This window comes from Pezoporus flaviventris, unplaced genomic scaffold (genome assembly GCF_033815535.1).
Source record: "Pezoporus flaviventris isolate CSIRO_AGI_PZ_B2104156 unplaced genomic scaffold, CSIRO_AGI_Pfla_v1 ptg000016l, whole genome shotgun sequence".
Lineage (NCBI taxonomy): Eukaryota > Metazoa > Chordata > Aves > Psittaciformes > Psittacidae > Pezoporus > Pezoporus flaviventris.
This window is the reverse complement of record NW_026892564.1, coordinates 4235801-4260931: the sequence shown is the minus strand read 5'-3', so window position 1 is coordinate 4260931 and position 25131 is coordinate 4235801. Positions and strand designations below refer to the sequence as shown.

The 25131-nt window shown below is 35.7% G+C and overlaps 1 protein-coding gene across 1 annotated transcript; it reads left to right on the top strand.

Moving 5' to 3' along the window:
- Window positions 1-1088: 1088 nt before the first annotated feature.
- Window positions 1089-23427, top strand: TMTC3 (transmembrane O-mannosyltransferase targeting cadherins 3). Its single transcript, XM_061454638.1, has 14 exons — window positions 1089-1203; window positions 1795-2011; window positions 3097-3315; window positions 7320-7419; window positions 8089-8204; window positions 9845-10017; window positions 10721-10973; window positions 14381-14529; window positions 14811-14931; window positions 15547-15658; window positions 16399-16502; window positions 17372-17541; window positions 19474-19700; window positions 21245-23427. The coding sequence occupies exons 2-14, from the start codon at window positions 1823-1825 to the stop codon at window positions 22054-22056; spliced, it is 2745 nt and encodes a 914-aa protein (XP_061310622.1). The 5' UTR covers window positions 1089-1203; window positions 1795-1822; the 3' UTR covers window positions 22057-23427.
- The last annotated feature ends 1704 nt before the right edge of the window (window positions 23428-25131 follow it).

Below are 25131 nucleotides of genomic sequence, written 5' to 3'. Positions count from 1 at the left end.
AAGCTTTGTGTTTTTTTTTTTTTTTTAAATAAGATTTCTCTGGCTGCCACGAAGATCGTAAGTATGTTCTAACTTAATCTTGGCTTAAAGTACTTTGATCCAGCCTGGCAAAACGACATAGCCTCCTCCTTTAACATTTAACAATGTTTTCTCTCTCTCTTTAATTAAAAAAGGCTTTTTATTGATTCAAGTAACACCAGTTACCAGTGCTCCAGGTACTACAAAAGAAAAAAACCCACAACCTTCACTGACATTATGTAAGTAAGTTGATTTGATTCCTTTTAAATGATCTTTGTCTTGGTTTTTAGTTTAACTGCACCTGCATCTTGCTGCACATGTATTCCTTCCTGTACTACTGCTCCTTTACCACTAGTTGTGATAGGTGATTGTTGTGCTTTCAGGTGCAGCCCAGGCTGCAAATCACTTCTGAAATTACATGTGTGGGTGAGAATTTTCTGTGGGCTGTTTTTAGAGGGTAGTATACTTAAATATGAGCACAAGTAAAAAAAAGACAAAACACCAACACACCAAAGGGAAAAAAAAAAATCACCAGCATTTCATCATCCAAATAATATGGCATATAATAATACAGCATCCAAATCGCTCGTCAGCTTTGTGTGAACCATGATGGACATAAGGCTAGTGTGTTTATATATTTATGGATCCACATTATCCAGCTAATATGAGCTGTTCTCTGTCCTTAGGGATATTAGCCCTCTCTAGTTTTGGGGAAGAGGCTGTGTAGTTTTTTTTCAGTTATCTCTCCTTTTTCTCAAAACCAAGTCAGTGTTTGGCTATCTGTAGCTTTTCACCAATTTGGTCCCAACAATTGGCAGTAATCCGGGCTGTGTCAACCGTGGGTCAAAAAGAATGCCTTTGACCTGTAGTTACCTTCATATTCTTCCAAGGCAGAACAGTGTTTTCAACGAACCTAATGCATGGTAATTTCACCTTTTGATTAGGTGATTATTTAAATAAACCTAAAACTGCTGTTTAATAATTTCTAGAGCTTAGGAAGTTTATGCAAGATGAGAGAAAATAAGATAAAAGTTAATTTGTAGTGTCTTTTTTGCTTGCTGTTTCTTTAGACGGGACTCTTATGAGCATTTAATGACATCAGAACAGTTGGCAAAGTTGAGAAAAAAATGACTTTTTCATGAACTTCTGTGAAGAATGCAAATGATGAAAGTGTGAGCTTCAATGGTAAGTTTAACTTTTTATTATTACTTACGTCCTTCTTTACCTGTTCTTGAACACCTATATTTATGAAGTTCTTAAAGGTTCCTGTTTGTTCTTCAGAATGTTTGAAATTTGTTTGTTTTTTTTTTAACTGCTTTTGAAATATTTTATGAAATACTTTTAAACCTAAACGACATGAATAATTAATACTCTTCCTTCCTTTTTGATGATGTAGTATTCTGTGTCAGTATGTTAAACTACTCAGGGCTCTAGGGAACTTAATTTTCATAATTCTCTAGTTTTCAGCATTCATTTGAACTGCTGTCTGCTAAAAACTACATCTCAGTTTATCATCAGTCTTCTTTTCTTAGTAAACCATGAAATGTAGCAGCGCATCCAGCTTGTGAGGGCTTTTTAGGGGTGAGACTTATTTAATGAGAGTACGTCTTTTAGACAATAAATTGTGTAAGATGGAAAAGACTAGCGGAAAGCTTTCTATTTTACTGATTTTTAGATATGTAGTATCGTTAATTTCTAAAATATTGTATATCTTTTTGACTTTGTCAAGTTTAGTTTATCAGTAACATTAGTCAAGTTGCTCTCCATGTATTTCAGCTTTTGTCCATGAAAACTCTTAGAGAAGATGGCTGATGTGAGCCTGAAGGAAGCAGCACTAATAGTTGGTGTGGTGACAGCCTGCTACTGGAATAGTCTCTTTTGTGGCTTTGTTTTTGATGATGTTTCAGCAATTTTGGACAATAAAGATTTGCATCCTTCTACTCCACTAAAAAATCTGTTTCAGAATGACTTCTGGGGCACTCCAATGTCTGAGGTAAATGGTTTGTGAAACACTTAGAGGCATTTAGGAAAAGAAAAAAAGCCTTGCAAAGAGTATTTACACTTTTTCCTAGCATGGTTTTAACAGAATAGTTTGTTTCTGATGGAATGTGGTGATGTTAGTGTTTTGTACTACAAGATCAGGAACAGATGTCACTTATATTCTTTCCCTCTGTTCAATAAAAGAACTTGTAAGAAAATTTAAGTAATACGTCATGATTCAAGATGCTGTGTGTTATCTAATTTCAGTATTGAAATTGGACAACCCTGACCATTTTCACTTTTTCTCCTGCAATAGCTAGACATTGACATACAAGGAGGGTATTTATTTCTAATTGCAGTATGGAATTAAAGATAACACTCTTAAACAGGAAAGCTGTAAGTTAGAGAATGGGTTATTGAATTATTAATTTTTTTTGAGGAAGTATGTTTATGTGAATTCATAGGGCTTGGTTTGTAGCCTATTTAGGGTGGCTATGTTTTTATTTGAAAAGCTGTATTGGTGTTAAAGTTGTTTATAAACATTGTTAAGTGGCAGTGGCTAAAGTACATATAGTTTAGAAGGCTACACATGGTGCCATTGCAAATGAACAAAAATAAGCTGATAGTCATAGGTCATTTTTGCCTATGCATTCCACCTTGTAATCTCTTTTCTTATGTTCATAACATACAGGGTTAGTTCTTTTTGAGATAGTAATTGCCCACTCTACAAATAGACTTTTAATTCATAATTTTCATACAACCTTCTAATGAAAGCTTCCAGACTTTTTCAGATGCCATCTAGTCCTGCAGTCATTGAGAGTAAGTGGGCTCCTAAACTTCTCCCAGCAAAATTTCAAGTAGTATTTTTACTCCAAAAAAAACCCTAAACACGTGGAGGGAGAGAAGGCCATCTCAGTACTGATTTTGCACTGAAAAACCAAGAAAGGGTAATTTTAACTCAATGAACTTGGATTAATTTGATCATTCATGGCTTTTAAAATACTTTTTCCTATCCGTGTTTTTGTCTTTCTGTATATGCAATTTGCTTCACTGTGTGGGAGTTGGTGGTGACTGATTGATTTATTTATTTTCTTTTAGGAGAGAAGTCATAAATCTTACCGTCCCCTTACAGTTCTTACGTTTCGTTTAAACTACTTGTTCAGCGAGTTGAATGCAGTTTCTTACCACTTCCTAAATCTGGTCTTTCATGTGGTGGTTTGTGTGGTCTTCCTCAAGGTCTGTAAGCTTTTTCTGGATAACAAGAGCAGCATAGTTGCATCCTTGCTCTTTGCAGTGCACCCGATACATACTGAAGCGGTAGGTATAGCTGTGATGTGCTTAATTTGTTCAAGCTGTATTAATTAACCTTAAATTTCATGGGTTTTTTTGTCTGTTCATAAATTATAACTCCAAAAAGTGTGTGATTTTACTTGTGCTTAACTCTGCCCTTTTCAATGAGTGGCAAAGGTGACAAATGCGTTGTTTGATATTGCATTCAGCTACTAAAAATCATTAAAGAAACATGAATTTAGTTATTAAATAACTTAGGTCTCCGCTATGAACATTGCTTTTTATGACGATGGCTACTGTAGCTTACATGGATATTTGTGTTCTGTGGTGATTCATCCAGTACCATATTTTGCAAATGCTATGAATACCACTTCATTCATTTCCAGAAGTGCTAAGCACTTGCCTCTAGCTAATTACCAAGTCAGTTCTGTTCACTATCTTTTATGTCAATATATCAATCTCAGCAGACCTTTTCCTAGGATTGTTGTTGCTATGCTACATCCACCTTAGGACCATTCTATTTGAACCTTCAATTTTTTCAACATATGTGGTATAAGAATGAGGAATACATGTCTCACCTCTCATAGTTACCTTTTTTTTGATCCTGAATGATTTTTTTTTTCACTGCTATGAAAAGCATAATTTATACAAGCTGTCTGATAATGTATCTTAATGTTCAACCAGGCCTGCAAGGTTGTGGAATAAATGGAGTCTTGTGATCACCATTCATTAGATTTGTTTTCTTCAGAAACACTGATAAAGCAGATCTGTGGAATTCTCTGCTGTTACTTCTGCACCACTTAGATTGGCTTTCATAGATTCCAGTCCACAGGTGTTGCAAAACCTTTTCTTAGTTTCTTTTTTATTTCTTGTAGTATTAGCTGATTTTCAGAAAACCTTTTGCTTCTTTGGAGATGTTATCCTTTTTTCTTTTTTTTTTTTTTTTTTGTTGAGATGGTTTTTGTTTTGGGTTGCTTTTTTTTGAGTTGTGTGGGATGTCATTTGAGAAAATGAGGGGGGTTTGCTGTTACCTTATGTTGGGTTTTTATTTTTTTTGTTCTGATTTGTTAGGGTAAAGAGTTTGCAACTCTTTCTTGTTCTCTAGAGACACAAATCCCTGCTATTAGCAATTCAGTAGCCTGCATCTGTGAATTTTGAGAAAGTCTTTATAGGAAATAAGTTCATGGAGTTTATAATTGGCTGCTATTTGAGCTACTAACATGTCCTTGCTATAAGAAGTTAGGTGCATATTTAAAAATGCAGAAGTTAAACACCTAAAATTTTTTGCTTGCTTTTGTGCTTGAAAGCACAAACCCCCATAAAATCTTGGGTAAAATGTGGGTTAAAAAATAATTTGTTAATTTCATTTGGTTTTCTGTTTCTTTGAAAAAACATGCTTTAAATTTAAAAGTTTGGCTTTGCCTCTTGTAGTAAATGTGGTAGTATGTTTATAAGAGCATTATCAAGTTGCTACTGACTTACAGTAATGGTTCATGGTTTGGATTATCCTGTGTAATTTTATCACTTCCATTTCAAATATGGTGATTTCTTAGCCTGGTCAGATTCCCTATGAGATAACAGTAACACAGTCACATTTAGTACTTTGCAACAGAGTTAGCAAAAAGTGTCCTACAAAACATCGTGTCATTAAATTGTGTGAGATAAGGTTACAAAGTTACAAAAGTACAGTTAGGAAGCAATTTGGTAATAAGCATGTAATTCGTTATACTAACCACATGAGGGCGCTTTAAGATTGCTAGAAGTTGATGTACTTAAGAAACTGAGATTGAAGTGCAATTGCAATTGAGTTCTCCTGCTTTTATACTTAGGTGAAGGATCGTTTAGGGGGGTTCATTCTTTTCCTCTTGCCATTTTCAATTTAAGCTTTCTGGTTTTGAGAAATAGTGCATTTTATCCTTTCAAGTGTTTGCATTGAGAATTCTGCCTAACATCCAACAAAGAAAGAATTCTTAGTTGAGAGTTGTTTGTCTGTATAAAGGCAAAATCACCAGAAGTTTCCATACATGGAAAAGAAGAGGTCATAATGAACTGGAGACTTGACTGCCAACTAACTTATTCAGGTTTTAGTGAAAACTCCAAAGCAGGTCTCGTTCCCAGTTTTTTCTATTATGTGGTATGTGTATCTTTTATAGTAGAAATGTATCTGATTTGAATTCCTTCAAATAAGTTTCCTATTTATTAATCCCCTGCACAAGAGCTTGAAACAGCAGATGCAATCCATATTACCTGTCTTATGATAAATGTTTTTTTTCCTGGATAAGTTAGCAAAGCAGGAGAAAGACAAATAATTTTCTGCTTGACTTCAGAGAGAAGCTGGTTCCTTCCAGTGGTAATACATCATTTTCTGAGGAAGAATCTTTGAGGAAATGTGTCGAATAACAGCATCGTAGTTTCATTTATCCTTGTCTTTAGAATTCCAGTTCAGTCTTTCTAGCTACTTTGCTATTGTTTTGGCCAGAGGCATGTTGATCACCTTTACAGCTACAGGATGTCAACTAACCTTGTGAATGCTGGAATTTTCACTCATGCATCACCTTTGTATCCAGAAATAGAATCTTTCTATATTGGGAAGAGACTGGAGGCACACCAACACACTTACATTCCTAATGATCTCTTTCAGTTGATCTACAAAGTTCTCCTATATTTTGAGGTGCAGACAGAAATTGTCAAAACAGCTTAAGACATTTTGGAAACAAAACTTGTATACTAACCAAAATGTTAACACAAACTCTGCTGCCCTGTCAGTTATGAAACAGGCTTTGTATGTGCATTGTTCATTGAGTCCTTTGGTAAATGTATGCTACTCCCAATGGAAGCACCAGAGCATGATTTCACATTCAGATTTGAATACTTTTCTTTACACTGTGACTTTGGATATTGAGTTGCTTTCTCTTTTTTATGCTGTGCTGGATCAGTTGTGCTTGACCAAGAATGTAGCTAGCAATAAAAACTTACAGTTGGGTCCAGATGGCTGAAAGTGAGTTTTCAGCCTCATCATCATTAAATGATGAGGTAAGAGATTTCTGTAGATAAATACGACGGTCTACTTCGGGATAGCATGCCATTTTTCAGCCATCTTACTTGTAAAAAAAATGAGTGCAGTCAGAAACACTGCAGAATAGGACAAATGAAGAAGACAGTTCTAAATGGTTTTGTGGTCAGCACAGTGGTAACTACAGTAACCATTCACACAGTGGCCTGTCTTTGATCTCTGTCTGTTGATTGCACCTTGGCATTTTGGGAAAACAGCTCCTGAAATGGAAATTAATCTGTATTTCCTTGGGAATTCCATAATAACCTTCTGCCCTGTGGATTTTAATGCTTCTCCAAATTTTCATAAAATCCACTCCTCTATATGTCATTAATATTGCCAACCCAATTACCATTTTGAAAACTGTGAGACCTTTAATAAAGCCTAAGAAAGCCCGACTCATTCCTTAACTCCATTGCACAGTTTGCCATCAATTTAGTCATAACTGTTGTCTGCTCACCTAAGAGTTACCATAGCAGCAGTAAAAGGAATGCATCTTTCAGATTTAAATCTGTTAGGTCAGTCGGAAAAGGTATGAACAAAAGTAACAATTATAGTTTCTGTATGCCATTGTCAGCAGGATATATACATCCATCCATCCTTGTCAGGCTCCACTTAAATCTCCTATTCACGAAACCTAGTTTCTTCCAAGTATTACAAAGAAAGAGGTTGTTATCATGCCCAAATTCGAATGCTGTTTGTGTCTGGTGCTACTAAATATAAGAGAAAGTACAGCATTTCTCAGTTGTCTCGTTAATGGTGATACTTAGGGGCAAATCAGCCATAGGTGGCCACTAGTCACCTGTGTCATCCTGTTCATGAATTCAGTACTGATTGATCTGAAAGCAGCCTTACTCTTCATTGCCTTTATTGCTTGGTTTACAGATCCTGTTAATGCGTATCCTGATAGTGTACCAGTCGCACACTAGTAGTAGAATAGTTATAATAATAATAATCTTGGTTTTTTTTTCTTTTTCAGGTTACTGGAGTTGTGGGCAGAGCAGAGCTTTTGTCATCTATCTTTTTTCTAGCTGCGTTTTTGTCATATACAAAATCTAAAGGGCCAGATAATACCATAGGTAAATGATTGACAAATATATATGTAACTTCATTTCTGTATCACTGATAAGAGAGCTCTTAAAATGGTAATATGGGTGTATTGGTTATTCTGCAAGTGTGTACAAAAAAATCTTCAGCCCAAAGATCCCCATGTAATAGTAGTTTTCATTATAAATTGCCCCCCCCTTTTTTTTTCCTCCTGTAAGACTTAAGCACTTCTTCAGTTGTTTTACACCTAGTGTAGGGGCTCTTGTACTCCTGTTAATACAGGTGAGTTGAAATATGCTGAAATGCCTCACAAGTATGTGGAGATGTATGAGACTTGCCTCTTGTCCAAGGTCAAAATGATTTTGTAAAAATTCATGACTGCCTATAAAACATTACATTTGAAAAAGTCCTCTGGTGAATTAGGAAAGATTGGATTTTTTTTGTTTTCCTAGTCTTTCGCCTTTCATTTAGTCCTTTCAATTTACAGGAGGCAGTTTTAAAATTGATGCATGTATATTACTTTCTTGAGAGAAAACCTGGTAATCTTCCCTTTAATAACCAATGTCATATTGAATAAGTTTACAGAAATAGCATGTTCAAATGTGAAGAACCAAAGTCTTTGCTTTTTAGCTTAATTTACTTTATTAAATGTCTGGGCTTTTTGTAACATGGAACATTTTCAATGTCTTCTTTATTTGCAGTGTGGACTCCAATTGGAGTAACTGTGTTTCTAGTAGCTGTTGCAACACTGTGTAAGGAACAAGGAATAACGGTGGTTGGGATATGCTGTGTCTATGAAGTATTTATTGCTCAAGGGGTAAGCTGTTGAAAAATAAATTGGATTTCTTCTCAGGAATTCTGTAATGAGATATTAAGTATGCTGAAGAGTCATATTTCAGCGCTGGTATTTGTCAGTTCAGGCTAACTCTATAGTTTTGTTACATATTTTAGATTTTTTTTTTCTTAGTTGATGTTTAACATACATAGTTCATGGTGAGGGAGCACAGTGACTTACTTCTAAGTTGTCTTTTACATGCTTACCAAATATACTCAATGAAGATTTGATATCTCTTAATAGAAACCAAAGGTTTTAGTTGACTGAGGTTTGCAAAGACTACTATGTGATTTATCAAGTCTGAGGTACATAAAGATGGGGACCTACTTGGTTTTAATTCCTGTAGTAAAAAATAGCATATTATATGCAAATGCCATTTCATCACATTCTAATGAGTAACCAGGCATTTTGGAGTAGTCTTATTTTAATCAGTAATATTCTTACGAAATTTGTTCTTAAGAATACATTTAAATTTCATTTCTAATCTGAATGGTTTCATCTTAAGCATTGATATGTCTTTGAGTGAATAGTAACTTTTGTTTAGAGAAACAAGGTGTTCCTGCAATTAAATAATTCTTGGCTTTTTAATAGTCAACCAGTGTGCAATTTAAAAATATATGATTGCATATTCTAAGAAATTTTTGTAGTATTACTGTTCCTTAATTACTTGAAGGAATTTTTGCAAAAAACTGCCCTAGTAAAAGCTGAAATGTTGTCTGTCTTAGTCAAAATACCTAAATCATATTTTTATGTGCTTACAGAAATACATGTGTTTGTAACTACTGCCTTTGGAAGTCTAATAATAAGTATATTTTTTTTCAAACTGCATTTCTAATGAAATCATCAGTATGTGTCCATATGCATCAATCCACTCTTCTTTTCTTTTGGTACCTTTTGATCTGATCCTCAGTTTCTTGAAAGTTTAACAAGTTTTTGTAAGTCAACTGAGTAGCAAAGATTAAATCCAAACTGAGGCTTCTTCTGAGGGTACAGGTATACCATGAGCTAAGAATTTGACCAGTTGTCAAAAACCTGTCAGTATCTGTAGGTCAGCCAACCAGTGTATGTAAAGCAATAAATTGTCCCCAGCACAAGACATAAATAAATAGGGAAAGAGGTACAGGGAAGAAATTGTTATGTAATGGGGAACTGTGCATGTTCATAATGTTTATGAAGCAGGGAGAGATGGTTTACTGCAATAGAGACATAAAATAGAAATCTAGGTCTAATTAGGAAGTGCATAGAATTTCTACCATTCTTAAGGAATTTCGTTTGTAGGGCAAGTTTTCAGAGGGGCTGATAACACTAAGTGATTTTTATTCTTCAAAATTTGTTTCACAGTCATACTTGATTTCTTGGAGTCTCTGAAGGTGGTATTTTTTTTTCAATCTGTCAATGCATAGTTCAGCTGTGATAGTGTTAGCAAGAATACTTGAGTAGAGTTACTTTCATTAGAATGGTGGACTTCTCTTTGGGGTTTGTCATGAAATCTCTAAGAAGCTGAGTTAAGTAACTATTAGGATCAGGCATTTAGAGAAAACCAAGAAAAAAAAAGAAAATGCTAGGTAGCTCATATTTATCTAAGAGATTACTATCTGATTATAAGCCTTTTTCCTTTGCAGTACACCTTGCCAGTGTTGTTGGACACAGCTGTACAGATTCTTCGAGGGAAGGGCAGTATTCCTTTCTCTATGCTCCAAACACTATTGAAGCTCATAGTCCTAATGTTCAGTACACTGCTGCTTGTAGTTGTCAGAGTCCAGGTTATCCAATCTCAGCTTCCGGTGTTTACAAGGTAATAGTAAAGTGTCTCTTATTCACAGACACTGATAAATAACTTGTGATTTAATGAGGTGTGAGTGAAATGGCCAGAATTTCATCAGCTTAAGTGTTTATTAACTTATGTTAATATTGGTAAGCAATGATTGTGAAATATTACTTTTTTTTTTAATTGATAAATGGTATATTTCAGTACCTGTTGACAAGCACGTCCACAGTCTTGAGGTATCTGAGCAGATGTTCATTTTTAAAACCTCTACAGTTGTTAGTTTGTCTTAGTAGTTGAGAAACTAAATACCTTATTACTAAAGTATTTTGTGTGGGCTATGAACCTTAATTTGTCTTAAAAGTGTGTGAGCAATATAGAAACGCAAAAATCTAATATTTTCCCTGGAAAATTATGCAAACTAAAAAAAACATGAACAAGGACCTCTGAACCCAACTTTAGGTGTAAATTAGTCTGTTTCTTCAGACTTACATTGGTTACATCCCAAACTAGTTTCTTAAACTGGGAGGAGGTTCTGTCCCATGCTGAGATGAATCATCATGCATGGTTCCCAAGTTACACATCTGATAAATACAGGAAGATTAGGATATTGTACATGTCTGTGAGTGGTAGCTCTAGTTACGTATCTAAAATTTGTTGGTTTCTGAGCACAGTGTATCAAGACCATACCTTTTCTTTCATTAAAAGCTTTATCTTTTTTCTTTTGCTTCAGGTTTGATAACCCAGCTGCTGTTAGTCCATCACCGGCAAGACAGCTGACTTTCAACTACCTCCTCCCTGTAAATGCTTGGCTTCTTCTCAACCCCTCAGAATTATGCTGTGACTGGACAATGGGAACTATTCCTCTCGTGGAGTCTTTGTTAGATGTTAGAAATGTTGCCACCCTTACATTCTTTTGCTTTCTGGGATCTTTGCTTGTCTTCAGTCTACGATATCCTGGGGATTCCTCCAAGACTGTATTGATGGTATGACTGATGCACTGGTTTTGTCCTTTTTTTTTTTTTTTTTTAAAAGGCTGTAAATGGCTTAGGTTGTTTGGTCACATGTCTAATCTGCTCTGACAGAGATACTACATGCATCTCCTTCTGGGCAGAAGGATGCCCCTTGTTAAGTATTTTCAAACTGTATTGCAGCCTTTCTTAGGTATTCAGAACTCAACTAGCAAATGTTTTTTTTTAATAGAATTGAAATATGTTTTAAGGATCAGAATGCATTTCCATCCTGCAAACTGTCTACCTTATTTAAATGTCAGTACTCATATTGCATATTTAGCAAGTGACTTGATTTTCTTTCTCATAGTGTAAAAGGAAAGGACATATTTTGGCATTTAGGAATATAAGTTTTCCTGTTTTGTTGCCTTTCTTATAACAAAGGCGCTCTTCTGTAGCCTTTTCCATACTCTAAGAAGAAACTAGTTTTGTTAACCTGTAAGATTGGTTCCTGTTTTTCAGTATCATATGACCTTAAAACTGAAATGGATTAACAGGAAAGACTATTTTGGAGGAAATGGAAAGGAGCAAATGAGCTAGTATTTTTTTTCATCCAAAGCCAGTCATCTTTTTAATGCTTCCATTGCAAATTTTCACAAGATTAATGATTATCTGATATCCTGGTTTGTATTAAATCAGTGGTATAGTTATGTATACAACAAACCTGCATGCATAGATCTTAGTCTGCTTTAGAAGTAATTTATTTTTAAATATGTAACTCAGCCAAAAAAGTTTGAGATGGGTGAGAATATCTATGCAAAATTGAAGACTAAGGATCAGCCGACAAACTTTGATTCACCTCAGAGAAAGCTAACACTGTAACTCTTGACTGATACGTTTTTTCTGGTCTTGTCACTGGAGCAAGCCAATTTGTTTCACTAGAAAATCTGTGAAAATGATCCGTAGTATTGCTGATGAAGCCTCTTGTCTCAAATTTGGAAACCGTGTATGAAGGAAAGCAACTTAGATTCCTTATTGATATAATAAAAAGTTATAGTTTTACAGCACTTTAAAAATGTAAGGGAGTAGTTTAATTTCCCTTCTTACAAAAGCTGAAACAGTTTCCCTCCGGGTCACTGTCAGTGCAAATGTGTATGGGAAGTCATTCACTTTTTTTTGTGGGACAGCTGTTGAACTTTAAGGCTGCTTCCCTACATTTCTGTTTACTTCATAGCCAGTAAAGGACAGAAGAGGCAAGGGTTAATGTCATTGCCAGCGTGTATTGTTGTCAGTTGTTTTGTGTTTGTTTTATACTTTGCTTTTATTGCGCCAAGGTTTTTTTTTATAGGAAAGGTCTGAGATGATTCACTCCAGTGCGAAATCTTCAGTGTCACTTAACACAGTATAATCCTTGTTTAATGAAAGTTTTCTTTACTATATACCTGTGTTGCTTATATAACCTTCTGTATGATACTGATTCTTTTCAGCCATAATATCTAAGTGCCCAGAAGCTAATTTTTTTGTGAAATGAGAATGCAATATTTAGTATGTAACAAATAATTTTTTGTGTTATAGCATGGACCAACACTGTAAGCCAAAGCCCATTTGACTTACAGTAAGCTGTTAATGTACTGGCGTAGACTGCATAGTCTGGCGAGAGAGAGGGAGAGAACAATTTCTTTGGTGGTTTCTCTGTCTCACTTCCTAGAGAAATCATAATATCATCTGTAAAGTGGAGAAAGTGAATCATTATTTAGTCATGCCAATTTACACAGATTATGGCAAAGCCTCAAATAACTGTGTTATATTACTAGTTTAAAAAAAAATAGTAATTCCACCTTCGTTCTTAGTTCTGCCAAAAAAAGCCTGAATCTGTGCTGGTCAAAACATATTACTACCCTGGCAGATAGGAATTCGGTATGCTATCCATATGGATGCCACATGGTATTAGTATAATGGTGGCTTTATCACAGTTGGTACCGTGATTGACTGCACTGTTTGATATTTTGCAATTAACATCACTCTAAAGGAGTAGTAAAGGACTTTGTAAAGAGCTTCTGGTGTTAAATATCTCTAGCTCTTCCATTAGCTGAGTAAGATCCTGAGTTGTCATGCCGGAGCCTGAGCTAAAGGAAAAGTCTCATGTTACTTTTGTTTGTGAGATCAGAAAAGGTACAAACAACTTTAGACCCTGCTGCAGAATTAAAGATGTTTATTTGGACTTTGTGGAAAAAGATGCGAAAGAGAGGGATCCAAGATGCAAAAGAGGAGGGATGTTGCAAATACGACTGAACATGTCTTTCTGTATTTCTTGATATGGATATGGATTTAGTGTTGTGCTGCTCAAGGGACAAGATGGAAGAGATTCTTTTTTCTGCTTTCTGGTGCCAGTGGGCATTCCACAGTTCTCCCCCAATACAGTCTTAGAGGACATACGCTTTAGTGGGAGATGCAAAAGTTGTAACTTAATGAATTGCAGTGGATCAGCTGAGCTGTGTTGATGATCCATGCCCGTGTTTTTTGCCCTTTGAAATATGAGCTAAAACCTTAACTGAAATCTTAAATCAGTGTTGCATTTTTTAGATAGAAATCCTAGATTGACTTTCAGACTGGATGTGTTAACTGTATTAGCAGAGAAAAAGCAATTACAGTTGCACTTAAATCTAGACATAAGGTGATAGCCAGTTGTATTTAAAATTTGTAGAAAATTATTCTTTCTTTCTTCAAAGAAACGTTTAATTCCTCTAGGGGTTATGGTTTTTGTAACTTGAAGGCCAGATATTTTGAAATAATTAAAGTCTTTTCTGGTACCAGAGATTGTAAAGCTGCTGTGTAACAGTCACCCAGGCCTTAAGGCAAGTGATCATGTCCAATTCCTTTGCAGCAGATGGATTTTCCTCTTTTAATACACTTTTTGTTATGGTATCTGTCGCCAACCTAAAAGCTGCAGTTACCCGATTCTCAGGTTCATTGTCATTTCAAGTATTTCAGGATGGCCTCACTGCACTGTCTAAACAGATGTTTATTCAGTGATGATTCAGATTGCTGTTATTTATTCACATTTTTTTACAGAAACTAAAAATGGACTTTATCATATTAAAAAAATGACTGCTTTGTACGTCATATGAGCTGGTACAAATTTGTTATAAAAGATAATGTCCAAGGTTCAGACTGTATTGTTTTTGTATGTGGAACTCCTATTAAAACATAGTTTTGGATCTGATCTTTTGATCCTAGTGCTTTGTCATACAGCTGCTCTTTTCATATAGCTAGGCCCTAAGTAAGGAAGAGTGTAATTTGCAGGTTAAAACTTGACATCAGTGTAAAACAGGTATTAATGTCTTTTTCTGGGATTTTTTTTAATTGCTTCATAATTGGTTTCTTGGGTACAGTTTGTCACTGCCTAATCTTGATTACTAATTCATTTGCATTTTTTTTTCTAGGCACTCTGCTTAATAGTGCTGCCTTTCATTCCTGCATCAAACCTCTTTTTTCCTGTTGGATTTGTGGTAGCAGAACGAGTGTTGTATGTTCCTAGCATGGGATTCTGCATTTTAGTAGCACATGGATGGAAGAAATTATCAAATAAAAGGTAAAGTAATGTTACCTATGGATGGTTTAACTCATCTCTCAATTTCATATAAGATAACTGTATTCCTAACAAGCGTTCCCAGTAGAGCTTTTACCAATATGAGTTTATTATGTTATATTCCTTTTCAAATTCTTAGTAAACAAAGAGTAATGTCTAAGAAACCATTTGGCACTCATGTGAACAAATGTCAACAAGGATGTTCTTATGAGACCAGGGGATTATTTGGAGGATATTATAGTGTTTATTTAAAACACTAAACCTTTGTTTGTTTCATTTAATAGTGTGCTAAGAAAAATATCTTGGGTTTGTCTGGCTGCTGTACTGTTCACTCATGCCTTAAAAACACTGCACAGAAACTGGGATTGGGAGTCCGAGTACACATTGTTTATGTCGGCTTTAAAGGTACTGTATTTCATTTTAAAAGAATAAAGGAAATTTTCTGTTGCTGTTATTCTCAAAAAGCTGCAGTAATGCATGGTAAAAATGGAGAGAAATGATGCTTATTTGTCCACTTTTATTTCTACATAGACAGTATTAACATTAATTATTTCCTTTTGCGTATGCTTTAAAAGCAGTGTGATGCACACATGGGGATTCATGTGCACAAAATAGATGATTGATAGCTTTTTCTTGTATTAAATCAATTGAATATATTATCTGGATGAAAGCATGATATGTTTCAGTACAAAAATCTAAAAACAGTTTTTATAGAATAACTTCTTCAATGTGCATATGGCATGATAGGATAGTTTGTACAACATCCCGTAACAATTACAATGATTTTGAAAACTTTTGGTGTCTCTAGGGGCAAGTAACTATAATGGATGTTGCGCAACAAATTCAATGTAATCATTCTGTATGCAGTGTTTTCTTATTCTTTACATATAGCAGCTTGATGAAATCTGTCATTTCCTGTTCTGTCATTTTTACATCTTTAAGGCATAGCTAAAAGAAAATCAGTTGTTATGTACTTTCAGTTTAATACCTTATTCATTGATATCTTTTTTGTGGTTTTAGGTAAATAAGAACAATGCAAAACTATGGAACAATGTGGGGCATGCGTTAGAAAATGAAAAGAACTTTGAAAGAGCACTGCAGTTCTTCATACAAGCCACACAAGTGCAGCCAGGTAAAAGCTTTGACTAGTTGCCATTGAATAGCTTCTCTACACTCTTAGGTGTGTTCTTAGCTTACTTTAAATCTTCTCAGTGCTCTTGTTTTTCTCTAGCTGATCATCAAGCAGTGTCATACACTAAGTTAATTGATCCGTCGTTTTTGGAAATAAACTTAAGTCCTCCAGAAAAGTTTCCATCTATGAAAAGATGGAAGGAATCTCCATTTAAAACTGTTTTATTTATGTCCAAATAACAATTTAGGTGACACTCTTTTTGAATTAAACAGTAATTTCTTATGAAACATAATTATTTAATCTTCTTATTAAAAGTAAAGAGGTGAATAAAAAAGTTAAAAATCTAGATGGCATCAAGGTGCATATTTACTCTATTTTACGTCTTGTTGCAAAAGAAGTTCTAGGTTGTACTACACAATCTCTCCTTTTTCCTTTTAGAAGCCTAATAAAAACCCTTCAATTAACATGCCTCTACTATAGCAAGAGAATAGGGATAGATACATGGAATTAAGTCCTGAAAGATTTTGCTGTTTCCCAAGTAACTTTAGAATCCATTTTTGGTTCATGGTTAAATTAATTTGCTTCATAATTAAGATTAAAAAGAATATAGAATTGGTTGTTCTGGTGATGGTGGTCTTTATGCAATACCTGTAACTCATTCTATTGTGAAGGCATAGGTATTGTTTTCATGATACTCAGTGCATGGAATTATTTGAAATGTCATTCTTTTCTTTATTAAGATGATATTGGTGCCCACATGAATGTAGGAAGAACTTACAAAAACTTAAACAAAACTAAAGAAGCTGAAGAGTCATATATGATTGCTAAATCGCTGATGCCACAGGTAATTAGTAACTTTATTTTATCTGCCACCACAGGAGGAAACTCTTTCTAGCCTATAAATATATATATATATATATATATGCATGATACTTTTTTTTCTTTTCTTCCTGAAGCTCTGTGTTGCTGTATACTTCGAAGTTCCTAAGGTTTTTGAAAACCTATCTGTTAAAAGAGTAGGTTTTGTACAATTATAATTGCTAAATAATGCTAATTTGGAACTTCTTTGTTAAAACTATTTTAGGTTACTTTTTATGCTGCTGTGTTGTTGTGTTTTTTCTGAAATTGAGCATGTAAGTGCTCCAGTCCCTAACTGAAGACAGACTGAGAAAGTTGGGGCTGTTCAGCCAGGAGAAGGGAAGACTGTGTGGAGACCTCATAGAAGCCTTCCAGTGTCTGAAGGGGGCCTATAAGGATGCTGGGGAGGGACTCTTCATAAAGGAGGGTAGTGGTAGGACAAGGGGTAACAGGTTAAAACTTACACAGGAGAAGTTTAGATTGGATATAAGGAAGAAGTTCTTCACTGTGAGGGTGGTGAGGCACTGGAATGGGTTGTCCAGGGAGGTTGTGAATGCTCCATCCTTGGCAGTGTTCAAGGCCAGGTTGGACAGAGCCTTGGGTGACATGGTTTAGTGTGAGGTGGTTGGAACTAGATGATCTTAAGGTCCTTTCCAATCCTAACTGTTCTATGATTCTATTATATTCTGGTATGATTTTCTGGGAGAAGAATTGCTATTTGTAATCAGTAAAAGCCTGTATACTAGTATCCAACGATAGCCTAAAACAAGTGTGGCAGAGTGAAGAGGAGATTTATATTGATTGTCTTTCATATTTTTACTCATCTGTGTTTGGTACATATATTCTTTTTGACAGATTATTCCAGGTAAAAAGTATGCAGCAAGAGTTGCTCCTAATCATCTGAATGTTTATATCAATCTTGCAAACTTAATTCGAGCAAATGAATCTCGCCTTGAAGAAGCAGATCAATTATATCGACAAGCAATTAGTATGAGGCCAGATTTCAAGCAGGCCTACATCAGCAGGTATATTTTATAATTTTAGAGATATACATTCTTGAATAAACATTTATGTATTTGCAGTGCTATGCAGGAATTTAGTTCTTATAGTTGAATTAGCTGCTGGAATTGTTAGTTTCTAAGGGAAAAGATAAAGATTTGGGGCAGTAGTCAATTACTTATTACAAGCTCTGCTCTTTTAAATTCTGGCTTCAAGTAGTGTGTTTCCACATAGGCTGTGTATTCAAAGATTGTGTAGCAAGATGCTCCACTAGATTTCTTTATGAGTCTCAAACCCGAATTTCTAATTCCTTAGTTTAATTTTGAAGTAAACAGCTTTGGTTAGTCTGAATCATGGAGCTTTTTCTGTCATTCTGTGTTAAATGTGATCCAGAAAATGCAAGTAAACAGCACATAAATGTCAGCTAAACAGATAAGAGTAATGTGGCTGTGGCTATTGAGGTTTCTGTTCACTGCTTTTTTAGTTGTGATTCCCAACTCCCTAGGGTTTAGGGAGATGCAAAGATGTATGCACTATAGCTGTTGCAGTGTAATTACAGAGCCAATATAAGGAACTCATTTGGTTTTTGTCCTGGAAATGCAGTTGTTGTATGCAAAGATCTGAGAGCTGAAAGCTTTGGAATGTTGTCATGGTTTAAGCCCACCCAGTAAATCAGAGCCAGGCAGCTGCTCGCTCACACCCCCCCCCCCCTCCCACCCGCCATTCCTCCCCATGCTCCCGGAGGGATGGGGAGGAGAATCGAAAGAATGTAATTCCCATGGGCTGAGGTAAGAACAGCCCAGTAACTAAGGTATAACACAAACCACTATTGCTACCACGAGTAATAATAACGATAAGGGAAATAACAAGGGGAGAGAATACAACCGCTCACCACCTGCCGACCGATACCCAGCCCGACCCGAGCAGCGAGCTAGCCTTTCCAGATAACTGCCCTGTCCTGTGTTCAGCAGTAGCAGTCATTTTTCTCCTTCTTGGTAGCTGGTGCAGTGCTGTGTTTTGACTTTCGGCTTGGGAACAGAGCTGATAACAAGGATGTTTTGGTTTGGCCAAGGACTTTGTGAGCCTCATGCTCTGCCAGGGAGGAGGGGAAGCCGGGAGGAAGCAGAAACAGGACACCTGACCCAAGCTAGCCAAAGAGGTATTCCATACCACAGCACGTCATACCCAGGAGGTAACTGGGAGTTAGCTGGAAGGGCTGGGAGACTGCGGGGTTGGAGGAGGCATCGGTCAGAGCTTGGTCGGGCTGGGGTGGTGAGTTATCGGTTGGCTGGTGGTGAGGTGTCATATTCTCTTCCCTTATTGTTTCCTTTATCATTATTATTATTGGTGGTAGCAGTAGTGGTTTGTGTTATACCTTAATTACTAAACTGTTCTTATCTCAACCTGTGGGAGTTGCACTCTTTGATTCACCTCTTCGTCCCTCTGGGAGTAGGGGGAGGGGAAAAAAGGGGGGGGGGGGGGAGTGAGTTAACGAGTTGTCTGGTTTGGTTTAAACCGTGACACTGCCCCCAGTTTATATAACTGGGCATGACGTGCTGTGGTATGGAATACCTCTTTGGCTAGCTTGGTCAGGTGTCCTGTCTCTGCTTTCTCTTGGCTTCCCCTCCTCCTTGGCAGAGCATGAGACTCAGAAAATCCTTGGTCAGAGTAAACATTACTGAGCAACAACTAAAACCGTCAGTGTTATCAGCCTTGTTCCCAGGCTGAAAGTGAAAACCACAGCACTGCACCAGCTACTAAGGAGAAAAATGGCTGCTACTGTTGAACCTGGGACAAATGGTTTGTAAAGAAGGTCCTGCATTTTTTTATGTTTAAAACAATCAAAAAAAAACCCCAACACTGTTATCTCACATTTACTGTCTGTAGGAAGTCAGGCTTTTTGAAAAAAAGTTATTTTTGTATTATTATGAATAAAGATTAAATCTCATTCTTGACAGGGGAGAATTACTTTTAAAAATGAACAAACCTCTGAAAGCTAAGGAAGCTTATCTCAGAGCTCTAGAGCTAGACAGAACCAATGCAGACCTGTGGTACAACTTGGCAATTGTTTACATTGAACTGAAAGATCCAACAGAAGCCCTGAAGAATTTCAACAGAGCACTAGAACTCAACCCTACACACAAACTGGCGTTATTCAACTCAGCACTGCTAATGCAGGAATCTGGTATGTTAGTTGCGCCTTATATAAAAATTGTATATTTGCATTTGTAGGATCCATACTCTTTCATTTTTTTTTATGAACTGTTTTATTTTTAGAAAGCAGAAGTTTGTAGCCTTGTCAAAGAAGAAATTGTTTATTATAATAGCTTTGTAATTTACTGGTAGCGGAGGGAATTTGTGCAGTGTTCATATCTATCTTAGTTGATCAGCATCTTTACTACAGGTGTTATTTTACAATATAGTATAAAGGATAGTGTTACACAAACATATTCAGAACTATGCCTTAAACCTAAAAAAAAAATAAAATATTTAATATGTGTAATATTTAAGTTTTTCATTTATATTGATTTATTTCATTCTTCATTGACTAGAAAATATAGCTGATGTCTGTGGGCTTTAAATCTAGCCCTAGGAAATGTGAACGTTTTCATAGGTTCCACTGTAATACTGCTAATTAGGATGAATCAAGTTGGATTTTCATGAGTTGGGCTTTGGGTTTTTTCATATGCTTAGCTTCTAGCTGTATGGGTGAGTGTAAGCCTTCAGTAACTTCAGGCTCTTCTGAGTAATGTTTGGCAAGTGACACTTAAGACTTGTTTTCATTTTGTTGGGCTGGCAAACTACCCCTAAAAAAGAGGTAATACGGAGTTGATTGAAGCTGATGCAAATGGATTCTTCTCCATTTCTTCTAACATTGCAAGTTAGGTAGCACAAGAAATGCCTTGTTTCTTGTCTATAGAAGCATAAGGGGCTTCAAACAAGCAGAATCATTAGCTATCTAGTATTCAGTTTTTCATATTGGAAGGTATGGCACTGTTTCAGGAGGTGAAAGAAGGTGGTTAAAATCAGCTCCCTGTCCCCTCATCAAGCAGTAACTCTGTGCCTGGAATTCCTTAAATATGTTCACTGGAGTATTCAGAAAAATAGTGCAGACTACAAGCCAGTCTGGCTAGTCCTGGTATTACCAGATAAGATTATTTTACTGTATGTTTTTCTAACTGATGCAAATTAAAATATGGGAGTTACAGATTTATGGTGGGATTTTTTGTGTTCGAAGATACTTTAGCCTAGCTACATCCAAGGTCACCCTCTGTGATCTTCGTCTTTAAATTCCTTTAATCTGTCTTTAACAAAATGAGATCTTCCATTCCAAGTTTGCCTTTGTAAGAGCTGGTTTGTCAGAACTGACTTTTTCTCTGAGTTCTATTTGCTCAACCATACGTGAAAATAACTTCTCTTAAACTTGTAGAGACACCTTTTGTATCTGTTACACCAAACCTCTAAATATAATTCAACAGATAATAAAATAATGATGCTGACTTTGGCTACAAGTCGACTGTAAGTAGTTTCATTCTGTAAAGAAGGTAGATATAATTTACTTTTTCTGTTACACAGCGGTGATAAAAAGTAGCATTTTAAACCCTTTCCCTTTTACAGTTGTGTTAAAGTTTGTTACATTTTAATTTGCATAAAAATTAGCATTTTAAAGGTCTGGTTTAAAAGTTCTTCAAAGTAAATGTAGCATTAAATGTGTTTTCTGTCACTTAGGTGAAGCTCGGCTTAGACCTGAGGCTAAGCAAAGACTGCTACATTATGTGAAAGAAGAGCCACAGGATGCAAATGGGTACTTCAATTTGGGTATGCTGGCAATGGATGACAAAAAAGATATGGAAGCAGAGGCATGGATGAAGAAGGCCATAAGTTTACAGCCAAACTTCCGAAGTGCTTTGTTCAATTTGGCACTGCTTTATTCTCAGACAGCAAAAGAACTGATGGCTTTGCCCATCCTGGAAGACTTACTAAGGTACTATCCTGATCATACCAAAGGTCTCATTTTGAAAGGAGATATCCTTATGAACCAAAAGAAGGATATCGTTGGAGCAAAAATGTGTTTTGAAAAAATTTTGGAATTGGATCCCAACAATGTGCAGGGAAAACACAATCTTTGTGTGGTTTACTTCGAAGAGCGAGACTTAATAAAAGCGGAAAAATGTCTGGTTGAAACTCTAACACTGGCACCTCATGAAGAGTATATTCAGCGTCACCTAAACATAGTTAGAAGTAAAATTGCATCACTCGGCGCTACAGAACAGTCATCATTTCCACCAGGTGGGACTGCAGCTGCAGGAGGAAAAAAAAAGTCATTTCAGAATTTGAAAGAAGTAAAAAACGAGCAGAAAGCTGCCCAAACAACAATTGATAACAATAAAGGGCACTCAAAAAATGGGAAACTAACAGAGAAAAATATGGACAAAGAGATTCCCAGAAGATCTACACAAGAAATCAAAGACATTGAGAAAAAGAGAGTTGCTGCTTTGAAACGACTAGAAGAAATTGAACGTATATTAAATGGTGAATAGTCTTTATCATGTCACAACAGAATAAGGGGAGAATGCTATTTTTAATTATTGTTTAATATATGGTCCAACTGGAAAGTGTTCTCAGTGCTTTGAAAATAGAAATAATTTTGACTGCGTATCACTTAGCAAGCAGAAAAAGGCATTACAATGCTTTATGTGAGAAAATGCAACTTTTAAAGATAATGTGGGAGATGAATGGGAATTGAAGCAGAAAGGATTGAGAATAATCATAAATGCAGAATCCTATCAGTGAGAAAATAGCACTCATAAAAATCATTGCTAGTCAGGGATATTCAGGAATGCTACTTTCAAAGTATTGGTGTAAGAACTGAATGCAGAATTAATGGGATAAGCCAGACACTGCTGCTTTCTCCTGTATAATTTTCTTTGTATTAACATTTCATACATTTCAGTTTATACATCATCAATTTAAATCTTTCTAGACCTCTGCTGTACATGAAAGAAGTTTTCTTTCACATTATTTGATTCTATAACTTGTCAAAAAGTCATCAAAATGCCACTGGTATATAGGAGGATGTAACAAAACACTAAAATTTTCAGTTGTGTTCTAAATGCAGAATGATACGATAACCTTTTAATTGTTCTTTATTTACAATGATAATGGTTTATACTGTTTTACCTGGTAGAAATCTTATGGTGCTCTTAACATCTTTAGACTATGATTTTAATTTTGAAGGAAAAGTGTTTTTTCTTCAACTGTCAATCATCTGGTTGTTTTTTAAAAAATGTATAAAAAAGGGTGTTTTTTTTTCACTTTTCTCCCAGTTCACTGAATGCTGATAAATGCAATTCTGGTACAGTAGCAAGTATGCTATGCAGTAGTCCTTGTTGACTTTGTATCAGTGGCTGTGGATTGACTCATTGATGTAGTAAATTCTTCCTTGTTTATAGCAAACAGGCTTTACTATTTCTGTCATCAGAACAGTATTTCTATTCTCATTACTTTTTACAACGCTAATATAAGCAATGATTGCTGAAGGCAGTATGATAATAATTAAGCCACTGAATTTAGCAACGTTAAGCACAAGGAAATGTAGATAGTACTTTCAAAATACTAAGTTCTGTTGTTTTGATACTTTGTCACGGGTGTGTGGTTTTTATTAAATATTTATTTTGACTAAAATATTCCCATTTAACTTTTACACTAATGCATCATTTTAATTTCTTACATGAAATGAAAATCTTTGCAATTTCAATGTTGCTTTTATCCTTGTGCAGTACATATATTTTTGGTCAAATATACTACCTGTTGCCTAAACCCCATTTTTTCCTTAATATGAGAAGGAAAAGAAGTGTAAGAGCTGGGTTAAGTAATAATTTAATTAATCATTAAATCTTACTCTTACTCTTCTTATGTTTTGTCTTATTTAATGATGTGAAGTTATTCCTTAGCAATGCTACTGTTTAAACGCACTCCTTTCCGTAACTTCTTAACTTTCTGCCTGGGGCAGTAATTCAGCTGTACAATGTAATATTTATCTCTGTGGGAGGGATCTTAAATGGTTGAAGGCCTTGCAAGGACTTTTTCTTAGTAACATTACAAATGATACATACTACAACAACTGTTTGAATGGTAATATCAGGGGAGGGGGGAAGTGGGTTTTTCAAATCACAATTTTAAAGCTGCAGACATGAACAGGAATATGCTGTGCAGCTGTTCTTCATAGGAAAGTTTTAAGTGCTGCTTGTAGTGAATCGCTTCCAGGAACCTCTTGACCACAGCTTAAAAATTGTTGTTTTATCTTGTCTGTGAATAACGTGGGTACTTGTAGCTAAAATAGCTGGTATGTTGACCTTTATCAAAACTTTAACTTGCATATTAAGTCTTCCCTCCATACCTTGTTTTACAAAAGAATTGGTCATTGTTCTGGGTGATACAAAGGAACATTCATATGAAAATGGAAGGAACTAAGTAGTAAGAAAAGGTACTTTCTCATGGATCGGCCAGAATTCTATCAAGAGCTCCCAGACTTCCATTCAGTTTGTAAATTGCAGAGGGGGGAGGGCAGGTACAGTCTCAGTTTCTGCAGTTGAGCCTCTGTCATGCTGCTTCTCATCTTGACAATTCAAGTAGCTCTTCTTTAGTGACTAGCAAGAATTGTTAGTTTTATTGACACTAAGAGGTGCCATCAAGTTTAACTAAAATCATCAGACTCATGTAAACGGAAGGATACTGGAGGCAATTCTGCCAGTCTGTTACCAGGTGCTATGCCCCCTTTGCCTCTTCTGAAGAAATTTTAGTTAAAACAAGTATTATGAGTCACATCAGTGTGATGAGTTGTATTTAGCCTGTTCAGGTGTGTCAGCCATTTTAAAAGTAAATTCTTGTGAGAGTAATGGTTCAGTAAATTTAAGTAGGATAACTTTTGAAAAATAATCAAAATGGCGTTTACTTACAGGAAAACAATCAAAGAGAAGAATTTTGGCTTTGTCTGCTTGCAGATAGAATTGAGTAATTGACAGGTGTTTTACCCCTTAAAGTTCAACTTTTCTCCTCTCCTGCTATCTGTCTCCTGTGCCAGAAAAGCATAAATGTCATACCTCTTCAGAGCCCACAGTTTCACTAATATGCAAGAACTGGGAATTTTCAAGGATGGGACAGGCTAAAATAATTTGTAGCCCTCTTCTGATATAATGCAGTTGCTGTGGTTGGTGAAGAAACCTGAAGAGATGTCTTCTATCATCTTTGCATGCATACACAAGTTGTTTAAAGTACGGCTGCAGTAAGCAATGCAAGTGTTATACACATTTGTGCATAAAATTTCAGTGCAGACTCATTAATATGTCAGATTAATTTTTTGATCTTTTGCAGGTGAGTATATGCATAGAGAGGTAAATACAGGTAAGCATAAGGATTAGTTATATATGCATGCATATGGTTAGGACAACTGGATGTTTATGGGTAGCACAGTTGCAAAAGGACAATGTGTGCAATTGTAGATTAATCTTAACAGATTTTTTTTGTCTGTTTTGCACATGAAACATCCTTGGACTTAATTTTGTAAGTATTTCAAGTATTCTTTATTTTCTAAGCATTTAGTCTTTGCATCTCAA

Excerpts from the sequence above, each read along its gene's own strand:
- TMTC3 (XM_061454638.1), top strand. The coding sequence starts at position 1,823 with ATGGCTGATGTGAGCCTGAAGGAAGCAGCACTAATAGTTGGTGTGGTG. Across the intron at positions 10,974-14,380 it reads CCTCCAAGACTGTATTGATG|GCACTCTGCTTAATAGTGCT; the intron begins GTATGACTGATG and ends TTTTTTTTCTAG. Across the intron at positions 14,530-14,810 it reads AAGAAATTATCAAATAAAAG|TGTGCTAAGAAAAATATCTT; the intron begins GTAAAGTAATGT and ends TTCATTTAATAG.